We start from the raw sequence: 21,893 nt of genomic DNA on the forward strand, positions 1-21,893 counted from the left end.
CCTGAAACTGATCTCGAAATATCCGAATGCATGCCTTTTTTTCCTTTTTACACTGTCATAGAACACATCCGATCCGTGTCACATATGAGCAAAAAATCGGAATTGGGTTACATTTCACTTACAGTGTAAACGAGGCCTTAGAGCTGTTACACACTACATGAAAGGTCATTTTCAAAAATCCATAATAGTTTTACTTTAATTTTCCTTGCTTTTATTTTGTGATTATTTTAATTCCTTACTGTGTAAAGCACTTTTAATTGCCAAAGTGTATGACATGTACTATATGAATAAAACTGCCTTGCCTAATGTTGCATCACAATAAAAAAATAAAATGGATGTAATTGTTTGTGACAGTGAATAAAGAATATGCTGATGTACATGGACTCAAGTAACTTTTTTGGAATTTATTAAATTCAATAGCATTCATGTAAAATATAAATAATAAAATAGTACTGTTTTATACTGTAAAAATAAGTCGCAGTAAGGGCATAATACTGTAAAATGAAATTGCAGGAAGGGCATCTTACTGTAAAATGAAATTGCGGTAAGGGCATCTTACTGTAAAATGAAATTGCGGTAAGGGCATCTTACTGTAAAATGAAATTGCGGTAAGGGCATCTTACTGTAAAATGAAATTGCGGTAAGGGCATCTTACTGTAAAATGAAAAATTGCGGTAAGGGCATCTTACTGTCAAATTAAATTGCAGTAAGGGCATCTTACTGTAAAACACATTTTACAGGTAAGCTACTGTAAAGGGGAACTTACAGTAACTTACTGGCAATAGTGCTGTCAGTAAGTTACCGCAAAAATACGATAAAATGTCTAACAGTGCATTTATTTAACAAAATTTACTCCTTTGCTGTCACAGTTAACATTACAAGAAATGGAGTTGGAGAAAGTGGTTTTGTTTTAAAGAAAAGAAAAACCCACAGCTTCCTTTTACTGTTTCTAAAATGTAAGACGCTGTGTTAGTTTGGGCCACGAGCCTACGAGGGGGAGGGGGACCTCCAAGATTTTGTGCCCAGGGGCCTCTGCTTTCTAAATCCGTGCCTGTCTGTTAGGCTGTATATATTAGCAACAGATTCAAACTTACAGCAACAAACTGATTGTTCTCAAGTTTGATGATATCACCCACTCTTACATTCATCCATTTTTCAATCTGCAGTCTGAAAGAGAGATATTTTCATGAGTTACAGGTCAATCGTTATTCATTTCTTAAACATCAAGCAAGACATACAGCAGAAAATGCTGATATGTGGCATGAATGCACTTACTTTCCTTTGATGAGTACCTGAGACTGCCGGGTGTTGACTTGTTGATCACTTTTATGGCGGAACTAAAATCCAAAACAGATCAATTACAACAAACATCGGTTTAGCTTTTTTCAGCTTATTCCTTTATGAATGCAGTATTCCGAGTTAAAAAGATAAACAGGACAAGAATAGATTCTCACATAGTCATCAGTAGCATCTTTGACAGCTGTGATAGCAAGAACCAACACCAAAGGCACAATGGTGGTGAACCACGAAAGAGATGAGATTTCTGGAATTAACTAGAACACACAACAGAGTATTAGCGTTGTATAACATTGAAGAGATTGTTTGCCCCAAAATAAAAGTTCTGTCATCATTTATTCACCCTCATGTTGTTCCAAACCTGTATGGCTTTCGTTCTTCTGCAGAACACAAAAGAAGATATTTTGGTGTCCAAACCAACAATGGACCACAAGGACTTTCATTTTCTTTTTCATTTTCTTTTCTTTTGTGTTGTACAGAAGAAAGAAAGTCATACAGGTTTGGAACGACATTGTCAGTTGCCATTCGCATAACAACATTTCCAGAACCAAATCCATGAAATTCAGTATCAAATCTTTTTATAAATGAGGCCCCAGATTTTTCTTCAGTAATTTCATAAGTGACCTTAAAAGGCTGGCGAACCTGCAGTATCAGCAGTACTAGGAAGTAGGCGTTCGCAAACCGTTGAAACTGCTCGAACAAGTTAATGGGCAGGAAGGTGAAAACGTTGTATTTTGCTGTCTTGATGCAATTGTCCTGGGAAAGAATCATAGAAAAGAAAATAATTCTAACTTTGAGTTTTAATTCTAACTGACAATTACAATACAAGAAAAGTTTCTTTCAATAGCACATTTTAAAACAAAAGAAGTTGACCTAAGTGCTTTAAAGATACACTACTGTTCAAAGTTTGGAGTGGTAAGATTTTTTTATGTTTTTGAACATTAGGGTTTTTGAACATTAGTTGCTCTGATGCTCTCCAAGGCTGCTTTTAATTGATCAAAAATACAGTAAAAACAGTAATACTGTGAAATATTATTACAATTTAAAATAGATTCAATAGATTTTCAAATGTAATTTATTGTAATTTATGTCAAAGCTGAATTTTCAGCATCAATATTCCAGTCTTCAGTGTCACAAGATCCTTCAGAAATCATGTGCTGATTTGCTGATTAAATTGTTTTCAACATTTATTGTATTTAACACAATTTAATTTTGTTTTGTTTTCAAGATTCTCTGGTGAACAGAAGTAGTTAATCACTTATTTTGAATGAATAATGAACAAACTTTCATTAAAGCATTCATTAATCTCAGTTAAAGGTGCAGTACGCAATTTCTGAGAAACGCTGTAGAAAGTGGATCGGACCGAGCAGCACAACGCACTTGTAGCCAATCAGCAGCAGGGGGTGTGTCCACTCATGAGGGGGGAGGAGAGAGAGTGAGCAAGAGGAAGATTTGAAGAATGACTGTAGAAAGAGAGATGGCTGAGAGACATTACAAAAGAGAAAAGCTCAGAGGAATATCACTGGAAAAAGAAGGGTCATGATCGGGCAAGGGCTTTAGAAAAGCTTTCTATTTTCTATGTTTCACTGAAACAAGATCTGCTGTTGTTGTAATGTTAGCTATAGTAACATGACAGTTTTGAATGTCATTGTTTGTCTGGAGCTGCTGGCGGCTAACAACCAACTCTTGCTTGTATATAATTTACTCTCGAGTACTGTATGTTAATTATTTTGTTCTTCCTTGTCAATCGTTCATCATCACATTTTGCTTCACTTCAGCTATGATAAAGAGACATCCACTCCTGCACTGCGTGTTCGTGCATTTTGGAGGCGGAGCAATGAACTGGGGGGTGTGTTTAATTAGGCTGATTTCAAATATCAACAGTGTTTCTCATAAATCGCTTACTGTACCTTTAATGTTAATTTCAATCCATTCAATCCATTATTAAAATCAAAAGTTGCATTTGTTAATATTATTTAATGGAACTGAGGTAACATGAACTAACTAACATTAAGAAAGATTAATAAATACTGTGACAAATGTATTGCACATTAATGTGTTAACTTATGTTAACTAGTGGGACCTTATTGTAAAGTGTTACCGATAAAAGACATTTATAGACTTACAGCATAACTGAACCTCTCATTGTAGTCCCGATCGTTGGCTCGAACATGACGTTCCTCCTCTAGAGTTGAACAGAAGTTAAGTTTAGTAAATTATTGGAAAGAAACACCTGAGGCACCATCAAGTACATTTCCATATAATACTACGTTAACAGACGTGAACTTTCAGAACAACATGCACTAACACCCAAAACCAAGATCCAGTTTGTCCACTAAAAAGATCCTCCTCAAAATCTCCTCTTACTTTGTTTCTGGAAGTGAGCAAGGAGCCATAAATGGACTCGATATTTTCAAAAGCCACTAACAGCGACGTCTCAAGAGCGATGCCTATGACAATATCAGTGAATATATCACTCAGCAAATGAGGGAAGTTAAAATAGAAAGAGTGTAAGTGAGAACCTATAATTGATTCTTAGAAATCAAACATCTCCTGGGAGAAGTTTCCATAGACGTAATCCAGCTCTTCCAGGATATTTCCCCTTGTTTATCATTTCGCCCTCGTCCCAATCCCACAAGCCCTTGAAGCTCTACCTTGTCCGGGTGATTTCGAGCGTGGGTTCCAGCCTCCTCTCCCTGGTACTAACATCCATAGCCATCGCAGCGCCATTGCCTGTTTGCAATGTCATTCTTCGAGTGGCACAGACAAACGTTCAGGCGTTAGATTAAACCCTAAAACCCCTTCAGTGCTAATCAAATTACAGAGTCATTAACAAACCATGAAGTCCTTTATAGTCTGCTTTCTGTTGGGCAGCTAGTTTGTGGAACGCAGCAGACGTTGCCTACACTTGTCTGTGAGTGCGCGAGATTGAGACGTGTCCCATCTGTGGAATTTCATCGCCTGCAGGGCTTATGCTTATTAGCATAAAACTACTCCTAATCATTTACTAGCTCTTCACTGAGGAGTTAGGGAGGCGTCTGGCATTATAAACACAGTACTTGGTTTCGGAAGACCTAGAAGAATAGTTTATTGAAGCTGAAGTTACTGAAGTTGCTCTTTTATTAAAAATGTCTGAGACATAAAGGAATGAACAACACTGTTGGGACAAGTCAGCATGAAACGGAAGTTGTGATAGTCTTTTATACGCTATTGTGATGTATATCCGAGTGAAATGGCTTCTCCAACAAGAAAAAATGTAGGACGGGGGTTGGTTTTGTCCATTGGGAACTGATTGGATTGTTGTGGTTTGCTATTGGTGGATCTCATGTGAGTGACAGGTTGATCCCGCCCTCACGCCATTAAACACATCATCAGAGAAGAGATGTTGTTGCTTGAGGGAGGGGAAGTCATTTTGATTAAAGATTATAAGGACACATGAAAGGACGAGCTAACTATCAGAAAAAATGGCTTTTTATTTGAGGTTTGTAATTTTTTTCTCAATTGTGTTACTCTTAATTTCTTTTTAAAACCTTAATTAGTGAGATTTCCAGAATTGTCTAGCAATAAACACTAATAAATGAAACGATAATAAAATGAAACAAAATAAAAACACCAGAAAACACCAGAAAATCAAATAGGCTAAAAATAGGCTAAGTTAAGCTGGTTATCAATAAACTTTATTATAAACTTTTACTATAAATGTAAGTTTGTTTTCCTTCCAATAACATGGACACTTGCAGCACAACATAATGCATGCATACTCAACCTCAATCTTTTTCATAGTATCTCATATGTTTATAGTCTGTGACTCAATAGCTGAAGATGTTGGATGTACTGTTCAACCGCAGGAGGATTTACTGTACAATGTTCTTTGTGTTACTATAACATCATGGTGACGTGAAACATAATCTATCTCAATCGATCGAAATTTGGGGATCTGGGCTGGAGTCCAGATTATATTTTGCTGACTCGAGGGTCACTTTATATCATGGCCTGAGTTGAACTGCACTGCAGTCACTCCAGAAGTTCCTCAAGTTCACAGCCAGATGCGCTGTACAGTAACTGTTCGCAAGACTTAGCAAATGAGTGAGTCTCTAGATCCCACACTGTTTGCGCTTCTGACATGAATAATGATCAAACTGACAATTTTTGCCTGGTGGACTATAAGACGAGGGAAAAATTCCTATTCCTATAAAAAATTATGATTTTTACTAGTAAGAATTTTGTATTTCTGATATGTGAAATAGTAAGAAATCAATTATTGATATCAATTACTGATATTTGAAAGGAGACTATTGTTACGATTTGGTCTTGTCTTGGTCACGTTTCATGTCATTAGGTGTGTTCGACATCGGCTGCGGCTGGATGTAACCGATCGGCGAGAGTAGCCGCGTGCAGGCGGAGAGGAGCAGCAAACGGAGACGTGAAGTCGGACACTTTCTGGTTCCCGTAGTGACAGCTCACGTGTTGTTTGCATACTTTACCACAGCTGCAGTGAAATAAATGCAATATTTGCCAAATAATACACAGATGTTTCAGAGACATTTTCATTCAATACTTTATGTACTGCTTCATACAGCGTCTGTTTGAACAAGAATAAAGTTCAACATTTAGCTACTATCAATGAAGTGGAGTCTACGTTTTTTAAGCAGTTTTAATTTGATAAACATGACACAATATAACATGACAACGACATGAAAAGAGTGTTCACTGTTATAATAAACTGATTTGAGAGCTTTAGAGGAACTAAAGGTGTTCGAATAAACACGAAACACACGTGATCGTTGTCATGCGGTGAATCCGGCCAATCGTGGAACAGCTGTGTCGTCATCAGCCCACGTGCAGCCCAGTGCAGCCGCTCTTGAGAAGCTGCGCTGGCTGAGTTCTCCGGCTACTCTCGAATTGCTCTCGCGGTACTTTGATGGCATACGTCACAGTCACGTGGCGTCGGCGCTGTATCAAGTCGGACAAAATTTCTAACCGGCATGCACTGCTTTAAGTCAGCCGCCGATCGGTCTGCGCAGAGCTGCATGAAGTCGAACAAGCCTACCGTTATGTTTCCATGTCTGTCATGTGATTCCCTGTTTGTCATGTGATCCTGCCATGTGTCTTGTTATTTGTTAATTGTCTGATCATTGTTCACAGGTGTCCCTTGTCTTGTCATAAGTCTGTGTATTTAAGCCCTCATGTTTGCCATGTGTCTTTGTCAAGTATTGTTTCCTGTAGTCTGCTGTTGTGTAAGTTCATGTTCATGCCTTGGTTTTTGTTTTCATGCCACGCCATGTTTTTGTTTCATGTTATGTTTTAATTGTAATAAACTGCACATGGGTTCATTATAACTTGCCTCCAGTGGAATCCCTTTACAACTATGGTGACATGTAACTAGTGAAAATACAATTACAGATATCAAGAATTATAATTTTTACTAGTTGAAATAAAAAATTTGACATCAAGAATTAATGTTTTTACTAGTGGGAATGTAATTCCTGAAATCAAAAATAGCCATTGTTAGGGACAGTTTATAAAAGGTTAATGGTTATGGTTAATTTATGGAATGGACCACCAGAGGAAAATAGGGGAGGGTCATGTCTTTTTATTCTTTGTTGAGGGGAGGGTCATCCAACTTTTGTATTCATGAAAACAGCAACATTTCAAAGTGGCTTGTTTGGTGCATATTTTTCCATGTAGCTCTCTCAGTCTCGACCCCCGCGCTGTAGCACGATACTACCATATTTCAGTTTCCATGCATATTGTGTTTCCACAACAATGTTAGTGAGTAAATCTACTCAAATGACCACCACAACAGTGGAGTGTGATGTGTAAGATGAGAAAGCAGAGGTTAAGTCGTTTGTCATGGTTGTAAAAAAAACAATGGCTATCTGAACATCTTTGCCAAGCGCAAACCAGTACAGAAGAAATCAATAAATTATCGGGGAGGGTCATGCCTTTTTTCACAATCATTTTGGAGGGTCATAGAAAAATGTATTGCTGGCGAAGGGAGGGTCAAGTCTATTTTGACTATAGATCTCAAAACTCCTCCGGTAGCCCCGTAAATAAAAAATTAACAGTCCCTTACTAGTAAAAATCCAATTTCTGATATCATGGATTAGCATTTTAACTAGTAAAAATTGAATTGTTGATATAAAGAATTCACAGCCTGGGAATTAATCTAAATCAAAACGGCTTGCCATACAGTGAGATCCAGTGAGCGTTCGAGCGAGTTTGGCACAGGTGTCTCCCATACACAAATACACAAATGTCTTGGTGATTTAAACTAGTTTAAAGCCAGATGAAACAGCGATGACATTCTCAACAACACTGATGCGGAAAACAGGAGAAACATTGAGCCACAACGATAGTTTCAATCCATAAGTCACCAATATTTACCGATTTACTGTAGTAAAAATAACTAAAACCATGGGATTGTGGCAGAAATGTGGGATATTCATATTGAATGTTTTTATATTATTAATGGAGACATTAAATGCATTTAAGGAGTAATGTACTATAATAACAGCATTTTTTGTTTGTTATTAAGCTATAGCGGTTTTTGTGCATTATACTAATGTCTTTAGGCTACTGTTTTTCATAAGAAATACCATAGAAACAATATAGTTACTATTTACCATGGTAGTTGAGTGCAATGTGTGGTTTTACCTGTGGTTAACATGATCCAAATACTATGGAAGACCACTAGCCTGGATGCCAGCCGAACTTAGCCCCGCCCACAAAAATTTTTGGTCGGGAAGTTCGGTCTGGACTCGTTCCGTTGAGGAGCTATTATGCCCGAACAAAAATTGTTCGGGCCAATCAAATTGTCAGGGCGGGCTTATACGATGATGGACAGATGAGCAACGTAACGTAATCATCCACGTCACCAACGAGCGCTTGGGTTGAATTCGTTTACAACACAGATGACTGCCGCTGGAGAATTGTTATTTCACGAGTTCACACTTACAAATAAGTCAGATAGAATAAATGCATATTTGGCGTGCTGTCCGAGGAGAGGGCGGGCTCGGTATTCGGCCCGAACCCAAAGTGCTCCCCCCGTATTCCAGGCTGTGGAAGAACAGGCCGAGAGTGAGTGGAGGGATGCTGAAAACTGTCATGGAATGTTAGGTGAGTTGACAAAGTGAATAAATATATGCTTCCTCTCATGCTGATAGTGTAGACCAGACGGTCATTGTTTGATGACAAGTTGATTGGATTGATTATTTGAACGTGCTCCTCTCGAACTTTGTTTATAAAACATCATGTGTAGATTCCGCCATCGCGTCTGTTATAGAAGATATCGACAGCGCATTCATTTTAAAAGAGGAACAGAGAACCACGATCAAGGCATTTGTCGATCGGAAACATGAATGAAAAACATACATCACTTACTCCGTTGCTCTGATTGGTTATAGGTCTATCCAATTGAGTGCAGAGGCATTTTCCTTCCTGGTTCGGTTGAAACACGCCCCATAATCAAAGCTCAATGGAGCAGTATCAGACTCACATTCTGACTAGAATCTGAGTATGACGACGTCAGGCTAGAAGACCACATTTTACCCTATAAAAATTAAGGATGCACCAATATGAAAATTTTGGCCAATAGAGATAATTCTTTATATTTGAAAATCCAAATCCAAATTTTCTATACTTTTTGAGAGCCTGATTACAAAAACAAGTCTCATCATTAAAAGCCACGTCCCATGCGCACACTTATAATGTTCTTATTATAGTTTTATGAAGCCTATATGACAGACTTACAGCCTAACTGTTGCACGCCACACCCATAACACCCATGCATTGTAGCAAAAACGTTTGACAAACTAGAGTTTAGGTTTTGCTTTAGGTTGCTAAACCACAGACTTGTTTTACACGACTTCTGCATTTCTTTTGGTTTGAGAAAGCATGACTGTCTCAAAAAACACATAGGTCAATCATTTCTGCAGTAATATGAATTGGTTCATTCCTGCTATAGCTTTGTGAAACATGAGAATTGTTTCCTCATTCAGCTCAGGTGCTACAACCATCACCAACCATTAATAATTGAAGAGTTTCCACACCCAACTTCCACACTCAACACTCTTTGTACAAATCTGCCCCCATCACACAAATGACAATGCAAAAAGACACATACAAGGTGCTTCAATGGTCCAGGTTCTTGAGTTAAGCTACGGTTCTGTGCAGATTCTGGATCAGTATATTCGGTCCGTGCGTTCGGTCTTAAAGTGACAGTAGCCTAATAAACCTGCTGCTGTCTGTTTTAATTGTTGACCAAACAACAAAAGACAAAGAAAAAATCTCTCGCTGCTCTTGACTGAATAACTTTTGTAACTTTATTAAGGTTTAATCTATATTTAATTTATACAGTGAAGATTTATTTTTGATTACTTTATTCAATTTCTATACCTGAAAACTACTGTCAGACCTGAAAAACCTAAAAAGTACTGTATCATATGTATCGTTGATCTACTGACTGTTCACTTGTCTTTAATAATTTTTTATATTTATATTAGTTAGGCTAGAAGCTTGTTTCCGCCACAGAATACAATGTTTTAAAAGATAATTGCGACTTTTTATCTCACAATTGCGAGTTTACAGTATATCTCGCAACTCTGACTTTATTTCTCAGAATTGCGAGATATAAACTCACAATTGCGTGTTATAAAGTCAGAATTGCGAGATATAAACTCACAATTGCGTGTTATAAAGTCAGAATTGCGAGATATAAACTCACAATTGCGTGTTATAAAGTCAGAATTGCGAGATATAAACTCACAATTGCGTGTTATAAAGTCAGAATTGCGAGATATAAACTCACAATTGCGTGATATAAAGTCAGAATTGTGAGATATAAAGTCGCAATTACCTTTTTAATTTTTTTATTCTGTGGCGAAAACAAGCTTTCATAGTTTTAGCTGTGGTATCGAAATTGGAATAGAGAATTGTGAATTTTCACTAGCATCTAAAATTGTGGCAATTTTTTTCAAGGGGTGGATGATTATGATTTCACTTTTCTAACTTTAGTTAGTGTGTGATGTTGCTGTTTGAGCATTAACAACATATGCAAAGTTACAACGCTCAAAGTTCAAAGCAAAGGAAGATATTTGCTTTTAAAGAAATCGTTTTTGAAGGACTACAACAAACGTTTATTTTTCTGACTAGCATAAAGCTAACAGACATGGGCTAAAGTCACAAAAATGTTGTTTCTAGTTTATTTGTAAGAGTAGAGGATAAAGTTTCCCCCTCTTGAATTTGCATAAGGACTCCTTGACAAACATTTCAACAATTATGGAAATGACAGTACGAGTGTGTTACAGTAGGCTACTCCGAGCATACACAAAATGTTTAAATGACCTCAGTGACTAATACATGGAGGCGTGTGTATTCTTCCTGTTTGTGAACTTGATCACTCACACACTGACAAAAACTCATGCAACATTCTTACAACACTGGCTTCCCAACTTTCCACTTGCAACATTCGCGTATTACAACAGCTAACCTCAACACAAAAGTGAAAAACAAACGGAGAATACCTGCAGGTCTCACACTCATGTCCCAGCAGTTATGAGCAGTAAGTGATCTCCATCCAGACGACCAGATCATGTTTTTAAAAAGATAAAAAACCGAACTGCCTCTGCCGCCCAAGGGCAAGAAACGATCTGTGGTTTATCGAAGGTCAAGGCAAAACCTTGCGTCATTGGCAGATCCGTTTACCTTTTCCTACCCATAATCACACACACATAAACACGTAGTGCACTTCACGTCAGCATCCCTATAGCAGCAAAGCGTCTGCTTTATCTCTGCGGAGCAGCACATGAGACAATAAAGGAGCAATGAGTGATGTCACAGGAGGAGAATACAAACCGTCCCTTCTTTTTTTTAAAGCACTAATTGGCTATTTCTGGGGATTTAAACGAGTTTGATTTGTTTGTGTGCAAGTGAAAGCAAGAGCACACAATGCGGGTGGGGGGGGGGGGGGGGGTTCATCAAGGTTTCTAGGCAACAAGACCTATGAAGAGCACAAGACCTCAAACATGGCGTAGTTGAATTCTGTGGCTAACAATAAACATATTATATTCAGAAATTAAGTATGGACTGAGAGAACAGTTCTTGTGTTTCACAGAATGGGAACTGCAAAACACTGTAATTATGAGTGTGAGTGGGTCTCAATTTACGTTACTTTTAACCTAAAGAGTTAACCTAAACAGAAGTAACAAGAAGCACTGTTAAAGAGAAGTAACTGCCCAAGAGAAAGCATCACATTTATAAATATATATAATATTCAGGGGGGGGGGGGGGGGGGGGGGGGGGGGGGTCATTACAGTCATGAAAATATAGTTACAATAAATTTTAAAAAAAATGAAAAAACATATATATATATACAGAACGGCCGTACACACGCTCACAAGAGAGTCGAGTTCTGGCAGAAGGGTGACCTCTGACCCAGCGTATGACATAGGCTTAAGTCTAGAACTCGACTCTCTTGTGAGCGTGTGTACGGCTGTTACAGTCAGTGATTCTAGTTTATAAAGTTATAAATATGGATATTTTTCTTACAAAAACTCATTGCTTCGCTTCAGAAGGCCTTTATTACTCCCTGGAGTCGTATGGATTCCTTTTATGATGGATGGATGCGCTTTTATGGGCTTCAAAATCTCATTTACCATTCACTGCCTTTATAAAGCTTGGAAGAGCCAGGATATTTTTTTTTATAAATCCGATTGTGTTCGGTCATATACACCTAGGATGGCTTGACGGTGAGTAAATTATGGGATAATTTTCATTTTTGGGTGAACTATTCCTTTAAGACATTTAGGATGACTTGAATACATTCAACATTTCTAAACATGAATGCCAGGATACGTTTATGTGTTTTATATGCAAGATTTGTTCATGTCCAACTGTACTAACCAATGTGAACGTCCTTCTTCCAAATTGCCATAACATCAGGCCATCTCCGACGGGTCCTAAGGGTTTCACTGAAAAACACGAAGCCAGTGTGAGTCCAACAGTCCATTTCCATTAAACACCTTGTCATTTTCCTTATAGAAACGATAACATTTTAATTAGCTGGTTTGAGGATTATATTAATAGACATTTTATACAAAGAAGCAGATCAACAATGACATCCCAAACAAAACGCTTTCCTATAAAGCCATTTTGTAATTCATATAGGCTTGTTTACTTGTATTGGAAAGCATAGCAGTTGATTAGCTTGAGTCACACACACACCAGAATGTAATTGTCTTATAAATTAGAAAACAGTTCTAGCCGTTTTTAATGTCTGACACACACAGCGTATCTTCCCCCACATCGTCCTAATGAGAACCCAGAGGAGCTGCAGCTAGGAGACCGGTCAGGTCTCTGGGAACACACACTCTCCACCGGGAACACTGCAGGGTTGCTGATGCTGGCATGCAGTAAACACAGGTGATCCCGAGAAGAGCTGCATATATGCTGGCTTTACGTGACAAAACGATTTATAGAAAAGGTGGGACATTGTACTGAACCTACGTAGCCGTGAAAGGTTGTAACCTCCCCTGTTTCGATGTGAAAATAAACGTAACATGGAATACCTCAGCACTGCACACTTCGGATGTCTTCCTAATTTAGCACACCTGATACTGTATCATCAGCTCATTAATAGAAGCTCCAAGACCTGAACTGTAACAAGAAAGATTTCCAATATGAGCCATGTTTGGTATTCCAGGACCGTTTTCCATTGAAATCAACGCTGAAAGTTCGTAAGCAGTAGAGGCGCCTGACATACCGTCCAATACAAAAGTGACTGTAGACTCTCATATATTGACCATCCTGTCCTCTATACCTATCAATAAATCTGCAACGGAATGAGAATATAGAATATAGCATTAGAAAATACTATGGAATTTGTCAAAATTATATAAATATGGATCCAAATCCAGATATGGATACAAATCTGTGTAAAAAATAGAACTTGCTATATGCTATATAAATGTTATAGCTTAAGTGTTATTATAATAACAAATAATTTAATTTATCTGAGATTTTAATTATGTTTAAAGTGAGGTTATTTAATGTTATTAGTCTTCAGTATGATGGGTGCTGTAATTCAGTCTAATAATTCAGTAACGTTTGATGATAATAAGCAGCACCTGATGGAAATGCAGTAGCGACCCCTTCTGGACGATCACGGCGGAATGATATTATTAACTTTCGTTTGCTCGTGCGTGCAAAGTTCACACGTACAGTACTACCGTAAAAACGGACATAGATCGAGCGCTATAAAATAAGAATTAGCTTGAATAAAGATTTATGACATGCACAGATTACATCATCGCGCAACGTTAGGCTACTGACTGTCGAATAATAAAGTCCATACGTCAGACTGAGCTGAACCAGGAAAACAAACCGCATTGATACAGTATCATTGACATCGCTTTGACTCTGGTAAGACCTTATTTGACCCGAGTTTAATGTTTGATATGTGTCAAAAATAAGGATTTACTACTACACCGTGTATAGGAATATGTTGTTTATTGTTATCCTGTACACAAAACTGTTAGCCATTTGACTACGCACGTAGGCTATACACCTGACTTGAAGCGTACAAATAATAATTGCAGACATTTAACTTATGTAGTCAGCATTGCTATCCTACATTTCCATGCTTAAATGTTATTGATGGGAATTTAAAACAAAAAGGGTCTGTATTGTCAGTGATAATGGAATGTCATTTCATAGCTAGACTGTATAATTGACTACAGAAAAAGACTGTTCAGATAGGCTGCTCACTAAATGATTAGAAACCATGATTCCTAGGAAGGCAGCTCAATAGTTTTTGAGCCACATCCATATAAAATGCCAGGTATCATGACTCAGCTTTAGTTTAACTGTCAGATGTGTTGGGTTGGAATGATAGTGAATATGTTTTTGACTGTACCAGGGGTGTTTCATCCAACAGACGTGAGGACTCTTTCTACGCTCAGCTTTGAAAATAAAAAGGCAAGTAGATGCATGCAAGATCTCTAAATGTAGCACACTATTTTCATTCTTTAAAGATTACAGTACGGTTGAAATGTTACACCATTACAAGAAGACTAGATTACACATACCGGATGATTTTTGGGAACATCACCACGAAAACTTTTGAGAACCTGTCAGCACAACCTCTTTAAAGTGGTATAACTTATATGTTTAGAGATTTAACTCAATTCAAACAAGGGAACAAATTAATAAAGCAACTAATTCTTAAAAGGATAGTCCACCCAAACATGAAAATGTTGTCATCATTTACTCACCCTCAAGTTGTTCCACACCTGTATGAGTTTCTTTCTTCGATTGAACACAAAAGAGGATTTTTTAAAGAATATTGGTAAATAATTGGTAGTTAACAGTAGCCATTGACTTACATAGTATTTTATTTTTCATACTATGGAAGTCAATGGCTATCGTCAACTCTTTGATCACCAACATTCTTTAAAATATCTTCTTTTGTGTTCAATCGAAGAAAGAAACTCATACAGGTGTGGAACAACATGAGGGTGAGTAAATGATGACAACATTTTCATTTTTGGGTGAACTATCCCTTTAATTTGTGGCCATGATATCTGTTTCTTGTATGATATATGTGCTGGCTATGATGAATATATTCTCACCGGGAACTAATATTTTATGTGAACAAGATATTGGATCAAAATGGGATCAAAATAAAAAATAAATATATATAAATTTTTTTTAAATAATTGTCGATTAATAGAATTAAAAATGTTTTTGTTTTTTAATCCTAATTAATACATTTTTATTTATTTATTTAATATATTTATTTCTCTCTGTAGTTTGCTCATCAGTGTTTTGTGATTGATTAAAGTGGTCTAAGAGAAAAATCAACGACTGTGGTTAACCAAATCAGTTACCTAACTGTGGTTACCACGACCTCCTAAGTTGTAAAAAAAAAAAAGGAAGTAGCATTTGGTCGTTGCAAAGATTGCTTTTGTCTGTAACTTGTGTGCATTTTTCCCTCTGGTTTTCTCCCATCAGTGCTCAGCATGGCAGGCGTTCTACACCCACAGCTGCTGCTGTTGTCCAGGCAGTACTGCAGAGTTTTCTCTGTCATCAACTCACACATTCACACCAGCTCTGGGCTGGCCGCTAAAGACCACTACAAAGTTCTCGTGCTCGGGGGAGGGAGCGGTGGCATAACCATGGCCGCACGCCTGAAAAGAAAAGTTGGCGCGGAGAACGTGGCCATCGTGGAGCCCAGTGAGGTACAATGCAGCAGAGCATTTTTAGTTGAACTGCTCCTTTAAGAGATCAACATGGGCCTTGTTGTTCTAGAGGAGTCACATATATCACATACTGGGATTCAGGTTTAACTAGTTCCTGTTTAGAGCCGCTCAAAAGCTCTGGGGTCTGTAAGACTTATAGAAATCAGCAAGGACACATTACTGTAAATTGATCAAAAGTGACTTTTATGTTACAATATAGATTACTAGTTTAAATAAATGCTGTTCTTTTGAACTTTCTATTCATCAAAGAATCCAGAAAAAAAAGTATCACAGTTTCCACAAAAATATATTGATTATAATAAAACGATTTGCATATTAGAATGATTTCTGAAGGATCATGTGACACTGAAGACTGGAGGAATGATGCTGCTTTGATCACAGGAATAAATTACATTTTAAAATATATTCAAATGTAAAACAGATATTTTAAATGGTAATATTTTTTCACAATATTACTGTGTTTGATCAAATATATGCAGCCTTGGTGACTTTTATTCAATTCTTCAAAACTCAGCATGACATTTAGTGCATTTTTGATTCCAGACGCATTACTATCAGCCTATATGGACGTTAGTTGGCGCGGGGGCTAAAACGGTTGCTTCCTCTGCGCGATCAACAGCGAGTGTGATCCCATCAGGGGTGACGTGGGTCAAGTCCAAAGTGGCAGAATTTGACCCTGAGAACAACTCTATCCACACAGACTCTGGGAAAAAGGTATGGAACGGTATTTAAGTTGATAGTTACACGATTAACGTGTCTCAGAGTGTCGTGTGTCAGTGTTGTGAAATAGCAGTGCTTTTCTGCATATGATTGGTATAGAAAATGGTCTTTTTGACGAGGGTAATGCTGGGAATTTTTGTGGCGTCATTGTGATCTTGCATAAGATTACAGTCATTGCACATTTTATTGAACCCTGAAGGTGTGTTGTTATAAAATAATCAGAGCAGAACATGTTGCAAAATCAAAAGGAATGTCATATTACCATTGATAAATTGCAAGATAATTCAGAATGCTCACTTAAATCAAACTAAACCTAGCTTTAGTATTGTTTACTGATTATATGTAACTGTTTTCTTCTCTCAGATTTCCTATGATTATCTGATTGTAGCTCTTGGGCTTGAACTGCACTTTGAAAAGGTATGTTATGAATGTCATTCATATAGACTGAATTGCTCGTTTTCTGTTTTCATATGCATGATGTGAAACCTTTACTGGATGAAGTGCTTGTTTTGATTGAGAGGAAACTGTGAGAATACACGGAAAGTTTGGGTGTGGTGTTATTGCCACATCACTCCAGAGGATGTTTCCAATCTTAATGTCATGTTAATTACATTTGTCAGTCTTGATATCAAAGTTCAAGTACAATTTCAACCTTTGTTCTGTTTTTTAAATGTTATTATTCATACCTGACATGACTCTGTTTATGCAAAGAAATATGAAACTGTACCTGTTTACACAGTGTGAAACATGGAATAAGTTAACTCTGGATTAATAAACTCAGGGTTAAAAAAGGATCCTGGGTTAACAATTTAAAGTGGTACGTTAGATACCACTATCTACATTAACTATATTAGATCGTTTTCTTCTCAAAGCATCAATCCAATTGAATTCCTTCTGCTTATTACAGATCAAGGGCCTGCCAGAAGCGTTTGAACATCCCAAAATTGGTTCAAACTATTCTGTGAAAACAGTGGAAAAGACGTGGAATGCCTTAAGAAACTTTAAGGAGGGAAATGCTTTGTTCACCTTACCAAACACTCCCATCAAATGTGGAGGAGCTCCTCAGAAAATCATGTATCTCTCGGATTCCTACCTGAGAAAGGTTTCATTCTCGATCTACGCATTGTGTTGTAAATCCTATTGTACATTAATCATCACCTTTTATTAATACACCTTCAGAAATATCATGCTATTACTATATTTTTGGACATATGGTAATACCATGTTTTTGGGTACATATCATTTGGGGTAACATCATGTATTTTGGTACATGTATCATGACAGGACCATGTTTTGTGGACATGAACAAGGGTAATACCATGTTTTTGGGCCACATATCATGGTAATACCATGTATTTTTTACATATATCATGGCAATACCATATTCTGTGGATATGAATAAGGATAAAACCATGTTTTTTGGGCATATATCATACAGTAACACCATGTATTTTGGACATGTGTATCATGGTAATACCATGTTTTGTGGACACAAATAAGTGTAAAACCATGTTTTGGGGGGGGGCATATCAGGGTAACACCATGTATTTGTTGTTTATGTATCATAGCAATACCATATTCTGTGGACATGAATAAGGATAATAACATGTTTTTTGGGCATATATCATATAGTAAAACCATGTATTTTGGACATTTACCATGGTAATACCATGATTTGTGGACACAACCAAGGATAACACCATGATTTTTGGGCATATATCATGGCAACACCATGTTTTTTTATTTATCAAAGTAGGTTGGAGAGCCATGTAAACACAATGGTAAATTAATATAATTGAATACCATAGTATTAACACTTAAAGCTATCACTGTACCATGGTACTGCCACAATACATTTAAGACTCCAAATGACCAATAATAATCAAAGAATTGATAACGTTTTTAAACAATGTTGTGTTTTTTTTTTAGGCAGGAAAAAGGTCCAAAGCCAACATTATTTTCAACACCTCCTTACCAGTGCTGTTTGGGGTCAAGAAATATGCAGATGCCTTGTGGGAGATTGTGAAGAAACGGGACCTTAATGTAAACCTCAGGCAGAACCTCATCGAGGTCAGGGCGGACCAACAGGAAGCTGTTTTTGAGAATCTGGACAAACCTGGGGAGACAGAGGTTTTCAAGGTAGCAATTGTTAAATTTGTCACACAAAAAAAAAAACATTCAGTTCTGTTTGCTGTAGATTGAGTGTGTCACGAACCCTTCATCTTGGTCATAGTACGAGATGATCCACGTTACCCCTCCGATGGGACCACCCGCAGCGCTGAAAGGCTCCTCATTGGAAGATGCGGCCGGCTGGCTGGATGTAAATAAGTACAACCTTCAGCATAATACGTATGCCAATGTATTTGGTATCGGAGACTGCACCAATCTACCCACGTCCAAAACGGCAGCAGCAGTCGGTAAAAAACTTTCTTTAAATACATTTTCTGATTATAAATGTTTTTTGATATTATGTAATAATTGTGGTGCTCTCTGGGAAAAGTAGGAGATAAGTACTAGCTCATTAAACCTCTTCTTAATCTTCAGTACTCATCAGACAGATTCTTGAACCTGTTTTTGTTTTTCACAATTAGAAGTTTCTTGTGAAGTGATTTCCCATTCGTTTAGAGACGATTTATGTAATGAGAGTTGTTTCACTGAAATGAGATGACCAGGAGAATCATATGACTATAATCTTCTGCAGCTGCACAGTCTGGTGTACTCGACCGAACTATCAGCAGAGTTCTGAAGAAACAGACGCCGGATAAGGCGGTAAGTATGTTTGAGGATAAACACTAATGTGCTTTGCCACTGTGGAAGTGCTATACTGTTGGCAAAAAACTTTTGCTCCTATATCTTTTTCCTGTGTTATCCAAATGAACACCACCAGGGGGCGCAGTGTTAATAAACAATTACATAATCATACTGCACACTGGCTTTGAGTCTGACATGGATCCAATCCTAATATAGAGTGGTGCGGTGATGATGTATTTTTGTCGCATGACTTCAACTAAGCTTGACAACTCTTTCAGTCTTTGTTTAAAAACGTGTTCTCCTGAAAGTTCGAGTTATAATAGATTGCAAGAGCGCGATTATAAACACAACGAGGCTGTGAAAGAGGACTAGCGAATAGATGAGTTTACCTGACGTTTAATGTCCCCGAGAAGCTCTGTAGTCCCATTAAGATACTTGTTAGCAACCACATTTTACAAGACAAGTAAAAGCTTTAAATAACTCAAGAGGGTATTACTGGTGTATTTTATATCGCTGAATAAAACGTGAAAATATCTTGAGCTTGTGTTCACCACAGACCTTACCAAAAGTCCATAAAAAATAAAAAACATTGACTTCGGGACGATGGAACCAGAAGTGCTTAAACTCGTTTCTGGGTTTTGGGCTACAAAAGTGCGTCATCCCAGCACCAATCTATTGCTCTTTAACTTATCTGCCATCTACTATCCTAAAGTAAATATCCTAAAATAATTTGTGGCTAATATTACTTCTGGTTCATTTGTCACACTTTTGTCACGCACAGAAAAATTAAGTCCAGTGCATTGAATTGTGGGATATAATCATTTCACACACAATGTACAAAAATTCTAACCTCCCCAACTCAAAATTTTCTAGTGACTGGTCACATCTAAATTTTTCAATTGGCCCAAGTGAAATTCTGTAAAATGAATTTAATCAGTTGTTGCAATGGTCTGTAACATTGGCTCAATGAGAAATAATACGTTAAACCAATGTGACCAGTCACTAGAAACTTTTGAGTTGGGGAGGTTAGAATTTTTTTTTACAGTGCAGGTACTCTAGCCTGGTAATACCAAACTCTGCTACTTCGCTTTGCTTCGTAGACAGAGTCTGGAAGGGCATAATTGAAAAGGGGGCTTGTCTGAAGTTTAAAATCATTGGTTACTCGTAAGCCAATCACATAACGTTTGGTAGCCGCATCGAACTTCCACTGTAAACACATGTATGATGCGAAAACAAAACCATCGAGCGAAATACCGGATTGAACGTGGCTGTGAACGACTTTTGCAGATTATGTGAAGTAAATCTATGCATCCACGGTACAATCAGCGTCTACAGCCCGCCCTCTGTCCGTTGATTGGCCGGCTGTTTTGAGGCCGGAGGAAAACTGGGAGATAGGGCGCTATCTCAGACTGAGTACAGAAGCGAACTGAAATTGAGCGGAAGTACGAAGTCTAACGTAGTCATGCTACAGGTACTCAGTCGCTGCGTCTGAAATCGAATACTTTTCTACTATGTAGTAAGCGAAAAACAGTACGCCAATAGAGTAGTGTCTGAATACATAGTGTTCAAAAAACAGTAGGCGAAAAGTATCCAGATGACATACCACTTCCTGCGAGATTCTGAAGTGTGCATATGATGGACACGTTACTATCCCATGAGGCCACGGGAGAGAATTTATGAATGGAACTGAAGCGACACAACCGGCGCTGGTAGATCACATGAAAATGACAACATGGCGGATGTAGTGCGTTTCATTCATACTACCCTTATTGGTACTAATGTGTTGTATACTGAACAGTTTGGCAAATGTGGTAGTCATGTAGGTGCATTCTGAAAATATGCATACTACGCACATTATGCATGCCTATACAGAAATAGTACAAGTAGTATGGTGGTATGCTGTTCTAAAAATATACATTTTTCTTATATAACTACACTTACAAGTAGCAAGTACATTCATATGTACATAAATAATGCATATATTCATACATTAATTGGATTAAGGATAAATAATTAAATTCATCATTCTAAATAGCTAAATATTACTTATTGCATACTAATTATAAATAATAAATGCTAATTGTTTTGTGCATGTTGCAGTATGATGGCTACACCTCATGCCCTCTGGTTACAAGCTACAACACAGTCATCTTGGCAGAATTTGATTATGACTCGCAGCCGCTGGAGACGTTCCCTGTGGACCAAAGTAAAGAGAGCAGGGTCATGTACCACATGAAAGCTGATGTCATGCCTCACTTGTATTGGCATGGACTTCTCAAGTGAGTACTGCTGATCTAGTACTGATCTCAACTTACCCTTTTGATTATAAGCCTGACATTTTTTTCTCTTCCTTTTTTTGTGTGTTTTTCTTCCTGAAGGGGAATTTGGGGAGGCCCAGGACCATACCGGACCATCATGCATTTGGGAATGAAATAGAACAAACCTTGAAAGGGAACAGAGTAAACATTTATTTAAAATTGTTGACAAATTCCTGTTTGTTGGTGCTTGACTTGCACAAATTAATATCCAGAGATGCCTGCTTTACAATATAGTTTGCTAGCTTTGTACAATTTCTAATTACAGTGCTATGAAATAGTTTTGGCTACAGCATCAATGTATTAAAAAAACAACAACAACAACAACAACAACAACAACATTCTACTTGTGAGCTGTCCTTGCATAACTTTTTCATATCATTCAGAAAGAAATGCATTTTTAAAATGTGAAAATAAAGAGCAGGTTCTTTATGAAGTCTGTATTTTGACTCTTGAATATTTAGATAATTTGACAGACAGACAGACAGACAGACAGACAGACAGACAGACAGACAGACAGATAGATAGATAGATAGATAGATAGATAGATAGA

General features: G+C 37.5%; 2 protein-coding genes across 6 annotated transcripts in view; one reads left to right on the forward strand and one right to left on the reverse strand.

Moving 5' to 3' along the window:
* Window positions 1-13,032, reverse strand: part of atp8b4 (ATPase phospholipid transporting 8B4) — a 38,719-nt gene extending 25,687 nt beyond the window's left edge. Inside the window, exons 1-7 of one of the 5 annotated variants that reach the window (XM_082159015.1) lie at window positions 4,135-4,214; window positions 3,951-4,046; window positions 3,423-3,481; window positions 1,939-2,052; window positions 1,455-1,553; window positions 1,276-1,337; window positions 1,095-1,167 (exon numbers count right to left, since the gene is read on the reverse strand). In XM_082159015.1, the coding sequence (XP_082015141.1) occupies window positions 1,095-1,167; window positions 1,276-1,337; window positions 1,455-1,553; window positions 1,939-2,052; window positions 3,423-3,481; window positions 3,951-4,026 (483 nt within the window). In that variant the 5' untranslated portion in view covers window positions 4,027-4,046; window positions 4,135-4,214. Of the gene's footprint in view, window positions 1-1,094; window positions 1,168-1,275; window positions 1,338-1,454; window positions 1,554-1,938; window positions 2,053-3,422; window positions 3,482-3,950; window positions 4,215-10,820; window positions 11,169-12,198 lie in introns of those variants that run through there. The other 4 variants (XM_082159013.1, XM_082159016.1, XM_082159017.1 and 1 more) reach the window with 4 other exon arrangements.
* Window positions 13,033-13,576: 544 nt separating this feature from the next.
* On the forward strand, window positions 13,577-21,776 carry sqor (sulfide quinone oxidoreductase). The gene is made up of 11 exons (XM_082159032.1): window positions 13,577-13,716; window positions 14,213-14,271; window positions 15,307-15,533; window positions 16,098-16,268; window positions 16,638-16,691; window positions 17,182-17,376; window positions 18,204-18,413; window positions 18,508-18,691; window positions 18,976-19,043; window positions 21,126-21,304; window positions 21,404-21,776. Exons 3-11 carry the CDS (start codon window positions 15,315-15,317, stop codon window positions 21,459-21,461), a joined length of 1,338 nt encoding a protein of 445 aa, XP_082015158.1. The 5' UTR covers window positions 13,577-13,716; window positions 14,213-14,271; window positions 15,307-15,314; the 3' UTR covers window positions 21,462-21,776.
* The last annotated feature ends 117 nt before the right edge of the window (window positions 21,777-21,893 follow it).

The sequence above is a fragment of the Leuciscus leuciscus genome, assembly GCF_965113295.1.
Source record: "Leuciscus leuciscus genome assembly, chromosome: 25".
NCBI lineage: Eukaryota > Metazoa > Chordata > Actinopteri > Cypriniformes > Leuciscidae > Leuciscus > Leuciscus leuciscus.

Coding starts and splice junctions, on each gene's coding strand:
- sqor (XM_082159032.1), top strand. CDS start 15,315: ATGGCAGGCGTTCTACACCCACAGCTGCTGCTGTTGTCCAGGCAGTAC. Junction 16,269..16,637: donor ACACAGACTCTGGGAAAAAG/GTATGGAACGGT, acceptor TTCTTCTCTCAG/ATTTCCTATGATTATCTGAT. Junction 16,692..17,181: donor TTGAACTGCACTTTGAAAAG/GTATGTTATGAA, acceptor TGCTTATTACAG/ATCAAGGGCCTGCCAGAAGC.